General features: G+C 28.9%; 2 protein-coding genes across 9 annotated transcripts in view; both read right to left on the bottom strand.

The window, feature by feature from the left end:
• The window catches only part of LOC100576037, a 5999-nt gene extending 3028 nt beyond the window's left edge, over positions 1-2971 (bottom strand). Inside the window, exons 1-5 of one of the 2 annotated variants that reach the window (XM_008187537.3) lie at positions 2383-2971; positions 2055-2318; positions 1800-1987; positions 1466-1716; positions 1142-1402 (exon numbers count right to left, since the gene is read on the bottom strand). In XM_008187537.3, the coding sequence (XP_008185759.1) occupies positions 1142-1402; positions 1466-1716; positions 1800-1987; positions 2055-2318; positions 2383-2666 (1248 nt within the window). In that variant the 5' untranslated portion in view covers positions 2667-2971. The remainder of the gene's footprint in view (positions 1-1141; positions 1403-1465; positions 1717-1799; positions 1988-2054; positions 2319-2382) is intronic. The other variant, XM_003246272.4, reaches the window with a different exon arrangement.
• A 2093-nt stretch (positions 2972-5064) lies between these two features.
• Positions 5065-13480, bottom strand: LOC100568507. 7 transcript variants are annotated; one of them, XR_003839571.1, is made up of 6 exons: positions 13234-13480; positions 11975-12973; positions 10788-10896; positions 6367-7472; positions 5639-5933; positions 5065-5344 (listed from the first exon to the last, which is right to left on the bottom strand). XR_003839571.1 is itself a non-coding variant. In XM_029490303.1 (6 exons), the coding sequence occupies exons 5-6, from the start codon at positions 7014-7016 to the stop codon at positions 5921-5923; spliced, it is 663 nt and encodes a 220-aa protein (XP_029346163.1). In that variant the 5' UTR covers positions 7017-7336; positions 7407-7472; positions 10788-10896; positions 11975-12973; positions 13234-13480; the 3' UTR covers positions 5400-5920. The 7 variants fall into 7 exon arrangements, 5 of the variants coding, with proteins under 5 accessions (XP_029346163.1, XP_016662116.1, XP_016662118.1 ...); XR_003839572.1 differs by lacking the exon at positions 5065-5344 and adding an exon at positions 5400-5573; XM_029490303.1 differs by lacking the exon at positions 5065-5344 and having other exon boundaries at positions 5400-5933; positions 6367-7336; positions 7407-7472.
• Between the last annotated feature and the right edge of the window lie 7605 nt (positions 13481-21085).

Below are 21085 nucleotides of genomic sequence, written 5' to 3'. Positions count from 1 at the left end.
GTACCAGTAATCGTCTTGAGATTAAATGTGTTTTGTGTTCTTGTGTTAAATATTTTGAAATTGTAAAATGTGGAAACGAAAGCAATCCACAATTGAAGAAAAATCAAATGTCATGTTTCTTTTAAAAAAAAAAGTGAAAAAAATGTCCACATACCTAATGAATTGGGTAGGTCACTCTACAATTTCTAACATATGGAAAGCTTGAGACAAAATCGAACAAGAGTTTCAAAATGAGACAACAGATTTTTTTTTAAAACAATAATTGAATTAATTAATTTAAATAATATGTACATAATTAAATGTTCTTATCTTTACTTTTTTTCTATATTATACATTACATAAGTAAATAATAATAATAATATGTATTGAAGTTATAATTTAATTTTAGTCATTTTGGTTATAATGACAACCGGTTATTATGACCTATTTTCTTTGGTCCCTTGAACGTTATTATAAACGGTTTCTACTGTATTATATAATAATAAAATTATAAGTCCTATAAATTATATTAATCTGTATACAATTTTCATTAAAATTGGTTAAATGGTTTATAATTTATTAGAAAAGATTAGTTTAAGAGGCCTATCGCCTATGCCCTATTAGCTATTTATATTCCAGTATTGTCTCCACAAATAAATTTTCCCGAATAATCATGAATTTCATATAGTTATGTTTCTGTAAGACCACATATTTTATATTTTTCTGTAGTATTTGAATAAAAATGATGATAAAAACTAGTTGTTGAAAACCAATATGTTGACAATTCATAATATGATGAAAATATATTGATAACACATAGGGTGGACATCAAAGTAACAATATTTACATTTGAATTTGTTTCTATTCACCAACTATATATAAAACTATTATAGGTGTCTGTTGATCGCTTTCCAAGGGGTGCCACCAGTGGGTTGGCTTCCCCCTCCCGTCAATCAAATATCATCAATTTAACTATTGCAGTATAACATGTAAATACAGATTGTAAATATAAAAATGTTGGTTCAATAAAAAAAAAAATAAAATATTAACTAAATGAAAAAACAAAATTTTTGTTATTATGACATATGAGTTAGGTACAAGTTCCTACGAGTATTCTATTTATACGAGTTATAATATATTTTTATAAATTATGAGTACTTACGTCAGGTATAGAATTTCCAATATACTGTTCTTGCAATTTTCCTGAGACTGAACTAACCTTCCGCAAGACACCAGCGATATCTACCACGTAGCATGTAGGGTTCTTACATTTGTTTCCCGGCCATGAAGATGACCAGGATACATAACTGTCTTTACAACTGTAAGCAGTTGGTGTTATTATAACTTTTACTCCTAATCGTCGAGCAACCGATTCAAATATTACACACAACAAAAATACAGAACCTTTTCTCCGTTCAATAACCTAGATCAATTATTTGTATCATTATTGACTATGAATAATAAAATAATTGAGATGAAAACATACCTTCTGCAAAAAAAAGCAATTTAAGTCATTGTTACAATGACAAACCAGTTGATTTTCTGAAAATATGATTTGACTTATGTTTTCAAGTATAAACATTGTGCTGGTTTCATCAAATAAATCATGATCAAGATTACATTTTCCTCGTTCAACCACTTGTTTCAAACAATTTTCATTTGCAAACAGAGGATGGATTGGGTTTGCTGAACGAATGCGATTACACACATCAATAGCCATATCATTTAAACTTTTGTCTGTGAAAAACATTAGGAACACAATTATCACCATTCATTACAAATGTATCAAAATTACATAGTTTTTTTTAGTGTAGACTTACTTATATCGCGATATGGTACGTCAACTGTAGGACACCAACAACGTTCAAGTAAGTAAAATCCTCTTTCAACAATTTGTTCTGCCGGTGGTAAACTTAAGAAATTCCGTAACTTGTAACCAAAATATACTTGGCACGAATACATAAGAAATTGATGTGCCATGTACAATAGATCATAATTTTCATAACTGCTGAATGATAAAAATAAATATTGATAAGTCAAACATTATTCTACTTTACTCTAAACCACAAAAATACCATTTGTTACTCTGTAGTTGCTTATAATAAGCTACAATCGCTGATAGAATATAATATCTATGGCCTTCATTTTTTGAGTGCAAATATTGATTAAACGGATATGAATGATATGGTATATTTCTAAACTTCATGTACTTGCATGGCATTTGTATAATTTCAGCGGGTACTGCTTTATCCAAACTCATTCGCAACATGATCTCGTCTTTCCAAGTGTTTTGTTCGTCGATAACAACTCTATATTCCTCGTCGTCCAACAAACCGTATCTAACACAAATAAAATATCCGTTATAAGCAAGCCAAAAAAAGTACAACACACAAGTATAGGTACTTTTGTATGAATTTGGATTTCCAGAGGCAATAGTTTCGTTCGTGGAACAAGGAGTTTTTGAGTTTGGAATGTGAAACAGCAAGGTTAAAGACGTCAATCAATTTTAACGAGTCATAGCAGCAAATATACTCAATCAATTCGGTTGGCAAGTCCAGGATTGTGGTAGTGGCGGTATTCACGGAGCTGGTGGTCACAGTATCAGCAGAGTTGGTGGACGAGTTGGCAGTGACGACGACGATTTCGTCGTCGGGGTCACATTGTGGTTTCAGATCGTTGGTCGTCATCGTACAGGATTTTGATCTTCAAATGCTCAATCAGACGGAACACGCAAGTGCGCAACGGTAACAATGACCCAAGACGATCGGTGGAATAGCGGGTATCGAGACTCTGCCCTATTGTTCGGCGCTGACCGCGTTTATCCGTGATAAACGTTTCGCAGACCAAAAATCTGAGCACCGGACCTATGTTACAGTAAATTAGAAACGAGCAGTACTTTCGCCGTTCTGTATGTACTCAATGTATTGACACGGACTAAGACAGTATGGACTGGTTCGACAAGGTTGGGGGGTAGTAGAGGAATGGTCCTCAAATGTTTCGACACCGCCACTCCCCCGTCCAAATAGGCCGCCGAAACGTACAACTAGGGGTAAAAGCGCTCCTAGTGTCAAATAAAGTTAGTAATATTGTATATTTACATAATATATTACAATTTTGCGTAGTCAGTCAGTAATGAGTACATTATAAATTATAATATTATTTTTGCAGTATATTATTAATATTTATTATTTTGAAAATTTGATTTTTTATGTTTTCTAATTCTAATTATTGTGTTTTTATAATACACGTATAGATGGCGCTTTTACCCCTAGTTGTACCTTACGGCGGCTTTAGAAACATTTTAGGGCCACTGATAAGGTAGTCGATACCAGTCCATACTATCTTAGTCCGTGGTATTGATCAACCACCGAAGACTGAGGGGCGGTCGTTGATATTTTGATATTTCGTTTGTGCGTCGTCGCTAGACAAAGACAAATTAGTCAAATGACACTATGATAGTATTATAGAAATGTCTATTAACGGACAATCATAGACCTTGTACTAGTTGTACTATACTAACGCCAACGATGGACGATAGAACGCTTCTGGGTGGCGACCACGATTAAAGATATTATTATATCTTTAATCGTGGTGGCGACTAGCGATCGCCGACCAAAATTCGTCCGATCTCGACCACCGGTTGTGCGTAGCGAGTGGGGGAATTTAAGGCAGTGACTAGATGGTAGAGTGGAAGAAATTTGGGTACGAAGCGGCGGAGTTCCGTCATTTGGATGCGCAAACGAGAAGCGTTATCTCGGTAGCGTTGGTATAATCGTAGAACATAGAAGCGAAACTCGATCAGCTAAAAACATGGTAACGGTTCCACGCACCAACATGATGTTAGGCCTATGGTTACCAATATTATGAAAACGGTTCCAAGATTATGGCGGGATACGTTACGCGGGTTTTGCTTGTTTACCATTTCCTATTTCACGTATGCCACGCCCCCAATGGAACCGTGTTCATGGCCACAATCGCCCGATTCGGCCAGTTCACGGAGTTTCATACCCCTGGTATAATAGACGTTCAATAGTAGTAGTTCGAACCAGCTTAAACATATAAAGATGTCTTTAATCGTGAGTGCCTTGCCAGAGATTATATTATTATTATCAAGGCACTCTATTCACCGTGTAGTGCAGTGCATATGTTAGTTAATGAGTACAATATTTTTAAAACCATACCAGACGTAAAGTACGATAAAATACCATGTATTAATCCATATTATACACATAGTATTCGCCATTTATGGTACGATAAAATATTATAAATAATAATACATTTGAACAATATTATTTTATACAATATGGTATTATAGACAGTATAGATAAGAGCCAATGAACATTTTTGAAAAGTGTAAAATTTTAGATTACCATAGATATTATATTATTTATAATAACGATTCTTAAATCGTATTTATATATCACAGATATATAAAAATACTAAAGAAGAGTGTAACAGGAAGACATGACAAATTAAATAACTTGATCAAATCAATATTTTTTAATTTTATTTTTTTTATATAATTTAAAAAAATTATTAAATGCCTTAAATATTGTATACCTAAAACGTTATAGTAATATACAGTAAACACATAATTGTAAAAGTTCTAAATAATATTTTAAATACTACACCAATACCAGTTAAATACATTTTGTATTAGTTCAAAAGCTTGTTAATTATTTAATTTAATCAAAATTCAAATTTGTTATGAACTACCTACGATACTAAAATTATCAAAAGTCGATGTTAGTGGAAATTAGAAAACAAGTAAAGCGTAAATCCACAATAATTTTTTATAAGGGTTTGAAGTTTAATTGTTGATAAAATTCATAAAAAACACAAAAAATGGCAAATTATTTTGCAATTGATAGTCATAAAAATTTAGCTTTTATTATACCTAAGCTATGAAAATGTAATACAAGATTGCCCTAAAGTTTTCCTAAATCAAATATAAAAAAAGTTTACTTAAAAGTGAATTACATTTTTTACAAGCTTTTAAATATAAACATTGGATAATCAAAAACCAGTATATTAATTTATTGTCAAACGATAATCATTTTCTATAAATAAATTACATATAGACAAAATATGAAAAACTTTCAAATTTATAGTAGTTAAAAAATTATAAAATGTTCAATTTTTAAATCTAAGGTTTGAAAATTTAAAACAACAAATCTCACACTGTTACCTAATAATCTAAAACTTATATAAACACAGTTATTTTTACAGACATTTTAAGTTCAAAAGATTATATATTAAAACCAAAAATTATGATTTTAGTTAATTTGTTATAAATAAATATTACAAAAAACATCAATATTTCCTGGGTTGAGACAAATCTTTATGGTGTTCAACGTAATTGAACCTGAAATCAAAAAAATATATTACATGACTAATATTAATATCAATTATCATGGGTAGATCATTAAATGTATAATTAAAGCACATGATAATAATACTAGTTAACAAAATGCTTTTGAAGAATTTAGTAAATCAGTAAGTTAAACTACAAATTATTCATTTCTAAAAATTTGGAAAACAGTAAAACACACCATAATTAAATCCGTGTCTTTAAGAAATTGTTTCATTATTACCTAAATAATAATAATTGTATTGTAATTTATAAAAAAAAAACAGGTCTAAAGGTACCAAATATTACCAGGATGAATTATTGTCGTTTGAAGATGTGGAATATCAAATTAACATCTACTTGACAGGTGTATTGTCATATTCTATTGCTTTTCATTGTCTGTCATAGCGTCATCAAGATCCATTTTTTTCATTGACATATCGGCCAAATTAACCGAGCGTTGTCATGGTCGTCTGGACTTAACTTGATTGCCATTTCATAAAATACTTTGGCTTGTTCGAGTAGGCCATGTTTATAAAATATTACCACCATATCGCAATAGCCATCGGAAATGTCCAGCTCTATTGCTATTCAATGTTTGTATCTGTTGAAAAATGAATAATTTGATTAATACTTATACTGTAAAGATTTAACGAATTGTCCATTACAGAATTAAACCTATAATTCATACTTAAGAAAATTGTATATTATTGTTCATAAAGAATTAATTTTTTTAAATTGTTTTAAATTTGACTGATTTTAAATAATTTACCAAAGAAAAGATGTACATTACATATTCTTTTAAAGTTTAAGCACACTATTAAATGGTAAATGTAAATATAATAAATTTGTTTTAAGATTTAAGTAAACGTCACATACCTATTACCTACACATATGTTTCTTATTGTAATTTTTATAATATACATTAATAAAGTCATTGAAGTAAGAGAAAAGCGTAAAATTTTACCAATTTAAAAATTATTAGGAGAATGCTTAGAGCAAATTTTAAACTTATAATTGTGTTGAATAATTATTACTTTTTAAAAGCCAATTCCTCATGTCCCAGTTGATACAATGTCAGGCCCATTTTCCAATGACCAAATGCATTCCTCGGGTTCATAAGTACCGCACAACAGAATGAGTTTCTTGCATTTTTATAATCATCCTTCTCCAGATACAAATTCCCCATGGACATGCAAGCATCGGATGCATTTAAATGATCTTTAGTTTCTCCGTATGTTTCAAAAAGCTTTTTGTATATGTCAATTCTACCCGGATTTAATTGACTACATTTTTTAAGATATATTACAGCTTCATGATAATTTTGAATGTTATTGAAATACATTAAAGCGAGTTCGAAATTTAAATCAAAGTCCTCAGGCTTGAGGTTCAAACATTTTTGGTAAATATCTACTGTAACTGCTAGTTTTCTTAAAAATAATACATTTTTGGGATCGAGTATTATTGCATTCTTAAATGCATCACTTGCATTATGGTAGTCTTCAAGTTTTAAGTATGCCATTCCCAACTGAAAACAAGCATTCGTCCGATCGGGGTTTGTTTCTAAGAGTTGTTTATATTTCAAAATAGATTTTCCAAATTTACCGCTCTTATAATATACATCTGCTAAATTGTTTAATGTTTCTGGACATTCTTTTGCGCTTTTGTGGGCAATCTTAAACTCCATTTTAGCCTCTTATATTATGTTTAATTTTAAAAGTAGTTTTCCGTACCTACTTATTACGTGCTTCATGTAATTCGGGTTTGAGACTTATAGCACGTATATAAGATGCTTCAGCCGTAATTAAATCGTTGGTTTCAAACAAAATTTCTGCATAATCTGGCCGTGCATCCACACCATATGGTCTTATTGCGTATTCATTTGCTAAATCCTTTTGGGATTTTCTCATATAAACCAATCCAAAGTTCCTTAAAACTTCGGAACATTTGGGGTTAATACTTTTTGCTTGTTCTAAGTAGCCAATAAATTCATCAAAATGTTGGTTACTGAAAAATACACTGGCTGTAAGCAGTAGAACATTCAAATCTCTCGATTTATGTGTAATTAAACCTTTACATATTCTTTGGGCTGTTGTGAAATCTCCACCTTGATGTTCTTTTTTTGCCATTGTTAAAAGGTTATCTAAAAAAATATTTGTTTATAATTTAGAACATTGAACGATAATTAATATTAAGTTATTTCAGTCAGTAAATTGGTAGAATAACAATTGATACAATTCAAACGATTCGATAAGCTGTAATTAATTAGTAAATTTATAATGTAAAATCCATTTTAAAGTAGGTAAATTTTAAGTTCTTAAATTAATAATAATATGCTATTTCAAATATTTATATATATAAAATATGGACTCTTTAGTGGATACACCTTTATCTAATAATAATTTTTCCGTTTTTCAAATTACTATAAGTAGTATTAAGGCACATTTCAATGATGTCGTAGCCTTATTAGGCTCAGTAAAAATAATTATTTTAGTCTCAATCTTATATTTATCTGGGTCAACAACTGATGCCTTTTTGAGCTAGATAAATTTTTTCGTAGATATACTGATGTTAATTATAAAGTAATGGGTATTTTTCAAGCCGTACAAAAAGCCTTTGAGTGTGTTAATCATGATTTATTTCTAAAAAAAAACTAGAATTCTCAGGCATTTGTGGAGTTGCTAATTACCTATTAAATTATTTCTTAAGTGACTTAATCCAAACAGTTAATGTAAATGATTATTTTAGTATGGTTATGTTATATGCTATAAAACAATAACAGTATTGAATATAAATATGGAAATATTAAGTCTCGCCGATGATTCAATTATATTAATACTTAAACCAACAGTTGATAACTTGAACTATGAAGCAAATGCGATTTTAAATGATTGTGTATGCTCAGTTCTTAAGAATAAGTTAAAGTTAAACTTCCTAACATCTATATTTATTTGTTTTAATTCACCTGTTAACACGTTGAATGCGGCTCATCCAGCAACGTGTTTGATGCCATTTGGCGTCTAACAAACATTTAAAATAAATGGTTTAATATTTCTTACACATGGCTGAATGTCAATTAATTATTATTTAGAGTGGATTAAACGCATGTTTTTTACTATGTATACATACGTCGTTTTAAGAAGTTCCTTAATTTTTTTTTATTGTTTATACTTTCATCATACGCACTGTTGAAAACTGCATAAAAACATACGCAATCAATGTGTTAATAATGTTTTACATGGTCATAATTTGGTCGCCCAGTCTCTAAAATGTTATCCTAGTTTCATTACCAATTTTGACCCAAAATGCGTAAAACTTGAAAAGGTAAATGAATGAAATATCTTGGCTTAATAATAGATTACAGACTGAGATAGGCAATTGTTCTATCCATTTCATGAAGCCAGGTAAATTATTAGATGTAAGCTATAAAAGAATCATTTATTTAGTTTTAGTGCAATCTATTTTCTCATATGTTATATCTATTTAGGGAGGAACTTTTAATAACATTATCTCTAAACTCAATAAATGGTGTGATTAAATATTTACTAAATCTTCCTATACAAACTAATACTATTCTAATTTATGAAATACTCAATGTAAATAATTTTAAGATTATCTATTATCAAGCTGTATTAGTAGACTTGTATAAACATAAACATTAAATAACTGTATCAGATCATGAACATTAGTATTATAGAATTATACGCAAAATGCTAATATATGTTAACTGAAGTGACAAAAAGTTTTTAGATAAAATACCGTCGTGTATACTGGTCTTGATTTATGTTGTATGTAAAATATTAATATTAATCAGTTTGATTATTTTAAGTCTTTCAAAACAAATTTTACAACTGAAGTTGTGTCTTAAAAATTTGTAATTATTAATGGTTTTGTTAGTTTTGTGTAGGGATGTGTGTGTCGATGTGTTCGCTTAATGAATATTTATTGTATCATTTTACAGAAAAACTATAAATTAGTATAATACAATTTAATTTTAGTTTATTTAATTGCATATAGTGCACACAAGTTTATAAGGTTAATAGTTTAAGAAAAATATGTATTATTTTATTGTGGACCAACAGTGATAAAAGTAAGTGAAATAATACCAAAAATATATCCTAATTTTTCTAAAAAATCAAAAATTTTTTGAACATTTACAATGTGTGAATTATGTGTATAAAATATAATTTATTCTGTTATTGGTCTAATATACTCTACTCCTTTAGAGAACATGCCAGTTCTCTCCATGTAGAATAATGACTGACTAAGTTGTAATTCAAACTTCAAATGACATTCTAATATCTATCATTAATTGTTTTCTAATATAACATCTTAAGAGGAACATTGTATTACATTATAATGCCATTCACTTATCAAACTTTTATTTATTTATTTATTGATATTAAAAAAAATAGAAAAGTTGTCTATAAAGAGCTCAATGACAATTAAAATATTTTGATACTACAAAAAATGAAAAATTGTTTATGCAATTTATACATAATATTTATTTATTTTATTAGGAGGATGTCTCGTCTCGAATTTTCGATCACGTTTTTCAATAGTGTATTGATATTTATCAAACTTATAGATGAGAACATGATCTATGATAAATCATCGGCTTTTATTTGATGTTTTAATTTTCAAGGGAGATATTATGAGCATTTTTAATTTGTGATATATCTCACCTATATCTTGCTTGAAAATTAAATTATTGAAAAAAATGTTGAACGCTTAAGTACAGATTAAGTTAGTACCTTAAAGTTTGATCATCGGTTAATTTGCTCTAATATCAAAACTAACAACACACTAACGAAACTAGTTAACAAAAATATGCCATTTCTTACGTGTGTAAGATGGAGACAACAAATGCATGGGTAGGTAGCGTCCTCTTAAGAAATATTTATTAAAAAAAAATTATTGGATGCCTATATTTCATACTACCAGGAGCCTCTTGAATTTGTTAGAAAAATATTGTTATATAAAGCAAAGTGAGTATTGAATTATTTTATACATAAAATTAACTTACAATGTTTTTCATAAATTTTAAGTTGTATATTTCATATTTAAATATATACAACATACAGGGTGAAGTTTACGTTATAATTTATTAAACCCAGATACCAAACCTGGAGCAGTTTAAAAATGGTTTGGTCGTAGTTTATGCATTCTTATTTAAATATAACATAGCAATAGATAGTACTGATAATAATTATAACTTACCTAGGCGCTTGCTATATATATACTCATATTTAGCTTTATTAATCTGCTGTTATGCGAATAAAAAATATATATTAGGTGAATCTATTTATCATTAGAGTACTTATAAATTCAGTAACTAGAGCTCTTTTAAATATCAAATTGAAAAACAGGATTTTCCTGATTAAAATGAAATCATAGTTCATTCAAATTTTCCATAAACATCCCATATACATAGTCAAATTATTAATATATTACTTACCAATGATGACGAACTCATAGTTTGAAATATTATTTAACAATTGATTTTTCAAATAAAGACAGCAGACAATGATCCACAGAAACTCTCAAACAAGACTGTTGTCAGTCAACTGTAAAATAAAATATATATTGTAATATGTACGCACATTAGAATGAATTTAATATAAATATATTTTCATAACTAATTAGTAACACCATATTGTGTGTGTTGTACCTTTTATTGTTTTTTTAATAATTCAGTTTTCTATCTAGGAGGAATGATTTTTTTGCATGAAAATGAAATAGACAGAAGTAGTTAAATATAATAAAGTTAAAAACAAAATAAATTAACTTAAATTACTTCTTCAAATAAAATATAATTTGTAAATTTCACGTTAATTAAAAAAGTAATTTAGTAAGTTAACAGTAAAGTTAATGAAAAGTCAAAAGTAACTTAAATTTTTACCTCCTTAATGCCCAGCCTTGTATGGAGGGACTGTAAGATATTTCATGCAAGTTGAGATTATAATAGTGAATTTAGCCATGTCGTCTAACACACACTATTTATACTCACAAGGTGGTGATCCACCTTCATTTTATTAATTTTTTTTTCTAAATTAGGTAAAAACTAAAATTATATGTACTATTTCACACAGATAAATTATTAAAATGTATGGTAAATTAATGTTTTAATACACTTTGAGAAATATTAATAATAGTATTAAAATTTAAGTATTTATACTTTTTCCATAAACGCTTACAGTCTAAAGAAAATAAGCACCGATCTAGGATGACTATATAGTCTATCAACCATTAAGCATATAGATATGTTTCTATCCCTAGGATCTATAATAATATAAAGGTAATAGCATTGATTTATTCAATTTTATTATTACATTCAAATTTATAGTTGAAAAAGTTATTTCTTGTTGCTTTAAGTAAATGAGGAGGATCGAACATAAAAACAATCTCTTTTCCTGATACATTAAGATAAGGTGTTTCTGGTGTAATACCTTGTTGATCAGCAAATTTTTTAAAATTGGACCCCAAATCAGAAATCATTATTTTAACATTAAAAGAAATACTGGATAATTTTTGAATACAGTTAAAAATTATGCTTTACAAATCATAACCAGAACAATTAGATGCAACAAAAAAGTAACATAGAGGCAGCTTCCAAATATCATGCAAGCCACGAATCATAATTACCATTACTGATTTAGCTAGCTCATGCGTTTTGATGGAGCCAGTGTTATGGAATCCAATAATTTGATCTTTAACAGTATTATAATAAAGAAAAGCTTTAATAGACATTTCATCTACACATAAAACACATTCTTTACTCTTTGCAGACATGGTACTACCTTCTAAAGTTAACACTTTGAACACCAAGTCACTAAAACCAGTATTTATTTCCCAACGTTCAGTGACTTTTTGTAAATTTCTTATATTTGGCAAATTACAAGTTGTTTTAATTAAACAATATACTTTAGGCCCAATAAAATGAATTTTAAGTGCAAATTGTTTCACTGAATTAGAATACCGGAAACCTTTAGATGATTTGATATTTAAGGAAGGATATTTTAACAAACTTAGCGATGCCAGGCCTCAAAAATGTATCACATAACTCATGGAAATCTTGAATTGTGGGATGTTATGCTCTATCTACAGATTATAGTAATTCAGTGAATTGCTTAAGTAAATCCTTATACTGATCATATTTATATTTCATACTTTTCCTAAGTTTACTTTTTCGTGGGGTACCTGATGATAATTGTAACGATGTTTGTGTCAAAGTCATTGAATAAAAGCTACTTGTTGATGCTAAAGACAAACTTGAACTACTTAAGTTACTTTGGTACTTAAATGACAATACAGTTGAACAACTTTCAATCACCATTTGTGATACATCAGTTGGAATTTCAACATTATTAAAACATTTTTTCGTCACAAACATCTGTTACAGTCATCATAGATACTTGTCCCTCAGAAGTTGCGGTTTCATCATTGAAAGTGACAGTATCAAGCTCTGCATTGTTTTGCTTCTTCTTTGAGGGCATAGCACCACTGATAAGACGCACTTGCTGTCGTCCTATTGATGAAGATGTAAAGCATGTAGCTTAAAAATGTTCAGAACACACTCTTTGAAACTGAACATTACAATTTACCAGGTCATTCCGACCAATTAAGGATGCCCATTGATTACACCTAAAACATCACATAATACCATATAGCTTATATAATTTTAATACACTTAAATGTTTATAAAAAATACTGTAATATGGAAATACTGAATACAATAATAATAAAATATATAGCCCAGTAATAACAATAGTACGTGTGCGTTATCGACTTCCACACACGCACAAATACCATAACAACAAATTTTTCTTCAAAAGTCAACAATTCTATAATATTAGGTACCTGTATAAAGAATAATATAAATTAATAATACTATTTTTACTTACTCATCAACATTCTTCGGAAACCTGAAAAACGAAACCTTGGATTGTTTCTGTCCACTCATATTTTAACAAAACGATGCAGCGCACGTGATAACCATGATGATTTTAATTATTATTTATAATTATAATTGCTAATAATAATTAAAATAAAAATAATTTTTGAACGCGTAATGCAAAAAATTGTAATTTAATAGACACTTGTAGCACAGAACAATATATGCTTGTAGTTTTATATTAGTAGGTTTTAGGATCAAAATGTAAACAATCAACAAACCGTTGATTGTAAAAAAAATCGTTCACAACAACACTTCTAAACCACCAGATGAATCATTTACAACATCAACACTAAACCACCAGAGATCGGCCACCAAGCAGAGTGTCGCTTCTGTATTGTTCTGTGATATGGGCAGTCCTGTAAAGTATTTAAGTAAAAGTATTTGAGTAAAAGTATTCAAATACTTTTTTAAGCATTGAATAACTTTTTCAATACTTTCAGCATGATGTATTTTGAATGGTATTTTAAATACTTTTTTTTGTATTAAATACTTTTTGGTATTGAATACTTTGGTTTTTTATTTCGAACATTTTATTTTTATTCGAAATAATTGGTTGGAAAAATATTATTGTCAACTACAATAATAGAATAATATTTTTGCTGTGTTAGCCGAAACCCAAAGGCTTGTGAAAACAAGATTTCTAAAAAAAGTTATTGAATATTGAATAAAAATATTAACTTTAAAACTATTAGATAACTATTGGATTACCTACTACCTATGTGTTTATATTACGATAATTAGAAACCCACATTAAAAACCAAAAGTATTTGAGTAGTATTTGAAATACTTAAAAAAAAATGTATTAGAGTATTTACTCAAGTACTTTTTAAAAGTATTCTTTACAGGACTGGATATAGGCGAAGTAAAGAGCGGAGGATGCGTATCAAAATGCTGTGATGATACCTATATAATTTGTCATGAATTTAGGTAGTATGAATTCAGCAAAAAGTATAAGTGATAAATCACGGTCCAAGTTTCCACGATATAGAAAAGAACTTCTCAGGGTTTTTCTTGTATAATATACATGCCCTAGATACCTACTTATGGGCAGTTGTAGCCTTATAATTAAATTATATATCCCGGTAAATAAGTTCCTACCTATTCGCCCATGTTAACCAATGTCTAGTTTTAATAATCTTTACCTACCTATAAAATATTACAACACAGTATAATTTATTATTAAATACCTAATTTGTTACATTTTTAAAATTAAATTAGTTACCAATTCACATTTGAAAAGCTCTTTTCTGCTGGGGCTAAAGATTGGTTATTATTCTAAGTACTTTGTAAGATACCGTACAGCAAAGCTTACAATGCCAATAATGTGGTAAACTATCAATTTGGTATTGCGTAGTATTTCGGTTGCAGGTAGCAAGACCGTTGAGATGAGGATTGTCGTAGTTTGGTTGAATAAAATGCACACTCGTTGAAAGTTAAAGTGTTTATTTAAAATATTTAAGTCCAAATAATAAATTATTATGCTGAGTGATGCGAAGTCGCGAAGATGCTCGTATATGTTAAGGTGACACACGTCTAAAATACAGGCCGTTTCAGGACTGGCTTTATGAGGCCTCCTATTATCGTACCTTCCCCCTTGTCCATCGACAATGTACAATGCCATTATCTGTATTCTGTGCCCTGTGGCCTAGTCGGGTCAAAATCCATAAGGCCGTTTCCCTACATTTCAATATACATGAACGCCAATTATTTATTAGATACTATGACGTGCTTGCTTATAGTCTTTGTGTCGTGTATGTATATATGTTATATAGTACCCATATCCTGTCATCATGTATATATATATATATAATATATGATATGGTTTTTAGGGTTCCGTACGTTTCCCTGCGGAAGCCTATTACTTTCGCTCGGCTGTTCGTCCGTCCGTCTGTCCGTCATCAGGCTGTATCTCATGAACCACGAAAGTTACAAAGTTGAAATTTTCACAGATTATGTATTTCCGTGGATGCTAGGTATAACAACAAATACTAAAAAAAGGGAGAGGAGCAACCCCAGTAGGTGCTAAAACGGGAATTTTGAGATTTCAGATCGAAATGTTTGTTTATAAATGGTTGCCTTGAGTGACATCGTATAAAATGATTCGTTCTATAAATTTAAATACAGAATCGTGAATAGTGAATAGTGAATCGTTTTAAGTCGTTGCCACTGGCACAAACAAACCATTTATCTTATATATTTTGTTTATTTTGTAATTATTTAGTAGTAAATAAAAATATGAATATTATATTATAATATTATAATGAAAATATTGAATATTGAATTATGGTACGGAACCCTTCGTGCGCGCGTCCGACTCGCACTTGGCCGGCTTTTTTATATTTAAAGTAAAAATGCAAACTCGTACTGCGTACCTAATTGACAATTGTATAATACAATAGTAATAATTGATAAACTATATATCAAAATCTAGGTTTTTTCAAATATGTATAACTTTTTAAATTTCCTTAAAATATGATTTTTTTAAAATAAAGGAAAAATTTCTCAAATACATCAATAATAATCGTAATACAAGGTTAATAATAAGTCGATGATTGTTTTTGGTACCTAATTTGAGTACTTATATACAATAGGCTCAATATCGACGTACCAGTTTGATATGGTTAAATTTTTTATAACTGAATTTACCACAAAGTTTGTGGCACAAGCTAACCTAGTTTAAAACGGCTACTATATACATTGAAAAATTTAAGATTTCTATTCAAATTGTCGATATTTTTATCAATTGAATGTCTAAACTCGAGATTTTGGATCAAAAAAAATTAAAAATATACCTACCTATAGGTTATTTATTTTATACAATAATTTATGCAAGGGTATAACATTTTAGATTCTGAGCGGATTCAAAACTAACCACTATAGTGGTTTTCAATGGTGTTGGTTTTTTTTTATATCCTGTGTACAAAATTTCTACCAGAAGGAGTGCTTCAATTTCAACATAATATAGTACCTTATCTTTTTTGGATCAAAATAGTACCCACTTTAAAGAGGTCATTATTCGATATTACTAATAGTTATTTAATGCCACGGGAAAAATCATCGAAAAATTACGAAAAACCGCTAAAAAATGAGATTTTAATTTCTAATGCTTTGTTTATCACCATAGAAACGAATAAAAAATAATAATTAAATGTTATAATATTAATTCAACTTACATGATATAATAAATAACAACGATATAAAATATCCTCACTGACAAACTGTTTCCGCTAAGAAACATTTTTCTTATAAGTACAATGATATTAGGTATATCATTGAATTCAAGTTTAATACAATCCATTGTAGAATGGCCCACTTGTAACCTACTGTAAAGCAGAGCGACATCCACTTACCCGCATTTTATATTTACAATCATTTTCGAGAAAATAAATACCTAAACATATTACGTCTGTAGCAAATTAAGGGGCCTATGTCAATATATTTTATCTATAGTCAACACTGTAAACATTCATTGGTATTCTAACACACAAGAAAATACAACATTTACTTTATAATTTAATATTTATAATACTGAGGTACTTAGACTATTCCTACATATCCATTTTTGAAAAAAAAAATCATTAATACAAGCCATTTAAAAACACTAAACTACAAATAAATGTTACCTAAGATTATAACATTAAATATTTAATATATTCTTGAAAAACAAAGTAATTGTGGTTCTTAATGAAACGTAGCCACCGCCACGTATAATAGGTAGGTACCTACATCGTACCTACGTCGTACCGACATCGTACGCCATAAAATATATAGGTAAGAGCGTATAAAACTCTGAAATATATTGTATGCACAGCTACATAGGTATATTTTTCTAAATGTAGCATATTTAAAGATTCGTAATTTACTAGTTACATATTCAACAAAATGTGTTAACGTAATAAATTAGTTAGGTAGAGGTACCTATACCTACCCTAACTACAAAATGTACCTACTGCAAACGTGATGGCTGCAAGCCCGAATTAAGACATTTTGAGGCCTAGGGGCCAAAATTATAAATGAGGCTTCAGTACAAAAAAAAAATATTAATGTATATAATGTGGTCCGGGTTGAAGTGACCAGCTGACGTCATATGAAAGTATACCAAAAATGATGAAGAAATACCCTTTAAAGATTGGGTCTAACTTTTTTTTTATCAAAACATATCACGCATTTGTTTATGTATCTTCAAAAGTTTTCAACATTTTGATGTAATTTTTTTTTATTTTAAAGCTATTTAATTGTCCTATCAACACCCCGACATACGCACTTGAACTAGAAATGCGCTAATTATTTTAATTAGCGGTTTTAATTATAAAACCTTGATATACCTAAATACCTTGAAAGTTTGGTTTTCATAATATATTCCTGTTAATCGTTGAAATCTTAATTTATCTAGGATTAAGTCGGTTAATTGGTCATCAATCGTTTAATTTTATACTATTCGGTAAATATTATAGTTGTCATAATACAAACAACAAAAACTCATAGTTAATAATAAATTATTTGGAATAATGCACAATTTCCTTTTAAAAATACTAATTTTTGCTAACTTTTTTCTCTTTTTTTAATTTAATAAAAATATATAGCACATTTCTGGTTTAATTGCATATGTCAGTTGATAAGACAGTTAAATAGCTTAAAAATAAAAATAAAATTCCGTAAAAATGAAAAGTTTTGAAGATACATAAACAAATGTGTGATACACATGGATTTGATAAAAAAAAATTAAATTACCCATAACTAAAAAAATAAAAAATTTAAATTCAATCTTTAAAGGGTATTTCTTCATCATTTTTGATATACTTTCACATGATGTTGGCCGGTCACTTCACCCAAGGACACATTGTATATTATTTAATATTAGCCATATTACCAGTTATATAATAAATATAATATATAGATTATAGATATTAGGTAAATAGCGTGGAAAATTACGTTTGTACGTTACATCATAGAAATTACTTTTCAAACATAATTTTGTTACATTTGATTAACTTTAAGTAAAATAAAATGAAATTACTGCTGCGTTACTGAAAAAGTAATTGCGTTACAGTAATTTGTAATTTACGTTAAGTACCTAACTACCCAACACTGTATAAGACCGTTAAGAGGATGCCGTATTGCAGTGGCGCACTGGCGCAACCAGGATTTATACCGAAGGGTAAAAAAATGTATTTAACTACTGTTTTTCTATTCTTTTCCTGAGTATATACATTTTATTTCTTAATAAACACATTTTGCCGGTTCAAGGCCAATAATATAAAAAAAAAAACAATTATATTAGGTATTTACATTTTAGATTGATTTTACAGCTGACGTGGCTGCTAGTTTAGCAGACGATGGCACGCCGGGTACAATTTCCAAGAGCGGTTTAAACCATATTATGTTCATATGTACTAACCATGGTTATTTAATATTGGTGGCAATGTTGACCTTAGTGTTGTACGCCTGTGCGATTTTTACCGTTCTCTATAATTTCGTATCTGGGGTAATGGGTTATATGTGGTGGGTGTGGGTATATAGGGAGTAGGGACATAGGTATATATACCGGAGCAGGTGAATTGGGTGAACTGACTTTAAAAATCGCCATTTATCGTAATTTTTTTCAATTTTTAATTCACAAAAGCACCACCTATATGCAATTTGCTACGAGAAACCATCCTTAATGTTGAATATCAATACATTCACACTACTATAATTAATTTGTGTACAGCGAGTAGGTATGTATAGGTATTATACGAGACGGGTCCCTTAATAGGAACATTAGTCGTTCGAATTAAAAATTAATATCGCGGCCTGCAGTATTGGTTGATTTCGTACGTATCATCATAATACTATTCATACTCACACAGTCACACTTTTACGCTTGATATGAAAAGTAAAGTATATATTATTAGCAAAGTAAAACATAACGTTTTACGATGGAGAAATAATAAAAGAAGAATATCTATCATTATACAATGTATTGTTAAACTGCATTATACACAGGAGCCTAGGGAATATCTACATTCTACATAAACATTTACCTAAGTTAATACTTTACAGTTATGGAAAATACGATATTATAAAAAGACATTTATTGATTTATTACATTAATATTATATAAATATTAGGAAAACATTTTAAATTATGAATTAAGTGTATAATATTGTAATTGGCTATTCGGCCCTATTTGTGTTGTAAGAAAACTGTTGCCTTAATAAAATTGGACGGCGCATCCGAGTAGGGTCTCAATTACTATTTACTAGGGTTGAATTGCAGGTACTACATACTCGTTAGTAGTTGGGGTCTTGTTTTTACAGGTACCTTATACTTACACTAGTTAGGTCCCGTATTTTTCCAGCGCGGTATTTAACTGTATGGGTCCCATATATTTTTCGGTGAGTACCTATTACATTACTACCTACTTACACTATGCCAACATTTTCCTTCCTATTTTAACAGACTACGGACTATATATGATCTATTTAAACTAATAAAAATAGTTTTTTTTTTGCTTTCTTTGCCATTAAAAATATAAATTATCAGCATTTTAGAAATTAGTAATGATAGGTACTATGCACCGTTCCCGTATGTCATCAGTGTTGCTATATATACCAATTACGCCATATTATTATAATTACCTATAATTTATGTGTAGGTTCATTTTTTTATGATAGCAGTATTAAACTTTGCTTATTAGTGTGTTTATTAAAATACGGTATAATTAATCATACCGTTGGTATCGTTATACCATTATATTATACACATTTTAGACGGTATAAAATTAAAATTATTTTTTTTTTTTAAATACACATTTGAAAATACATACAAAGTACCTAATAAATACCGACAAAATGTTATTATAATATAAAATAAGTAATAATTAATTGTTATACGTTTACTACATATGATTACGCTTTTCACGTAATTTTGTAGTTTTACCTATATTAAATGTTGAATTATTTATCTACGTAATTCTGAATAGGTACCAACTATGCCTAATGAGTAGGTATAAAAACAAAGTAAATAATTGCGTTATTATTTGTATTAACTTTTTTTTTGATAACTTTAACTTTTTATGATTGATTAACAATACCATACCTATTTTATATTTTTATATTCAAACCATATAAAAAAATTAAACTTACGTTCGATCATCGTATCCTCGTAAATCTTTCATCTTTCGTGTAGCGTCATTCGTGCGACACCGCTACCGGCTACAATATAATTAAGCAATGTCTAAGTACCTAACTATTTAGGATGATTCATTAAGTGTAAAACACTCATTATCTCAAAAAGTATTAATGTTTTTGAAAATATTTTTTTACTTAGTTTCAAGTTAAATATTTTGTATCCTTATAATTTTTTTAAGTTTTTTTACTTTTTTGAATAACAGCATAGTTTTATTTTCATATTCCAAAGCAGAATATTTTTCTAAGTATTTTGAGTCATAAAAATCGAATTTTTGGCGAGTAGTTTATGAGTTAAGGAGTGGCATGGGGTTACCCCACAAAATGTTTGTCCACTACTCCGCTTATCAAAATTTAAATACTTATAACTCATAAATTACTCGTCCTAAATTCGATTTTTATGTATCAAAATACTTAGAAAAATATTCTGCTTTGGAAAATGAAATTAAAACTCTGTTGTCATTCAAAAAATTTAAAAATTTGAAAAATATAAGGATAAAAAATATTTAAAAATATGATTTTTTAGTAAAAACTTTGTTTTTTAACAACTTGAAACTATGCAAAAAAATATTTTCAATAGCATTAATACCTACTTTTTGAGATAATGAGTGTTTTACGCTTAATGATTCA

Source organism: Acyrthosiphon pisum, chromosome A2 (assembly GCF_005508785.2).
Source record: "Acyrthosiphon pisum isolate AL4f chromosome A2, pea_aphid_22Mar2018_4r6ur, whole genome shotgun sequence".
Classification (NCBI taxonomy): Eukaryota; Metazoa; Arthropoda; class Insecta; order Hemiptera; family Aphididae; genus Acyrthosiphon; species Acyrthosiphon pisum.
Note: the sequence above shows the minus strand (reverse complement) of the source record. Positions and strands in the feature narration are given on the sequence as shown.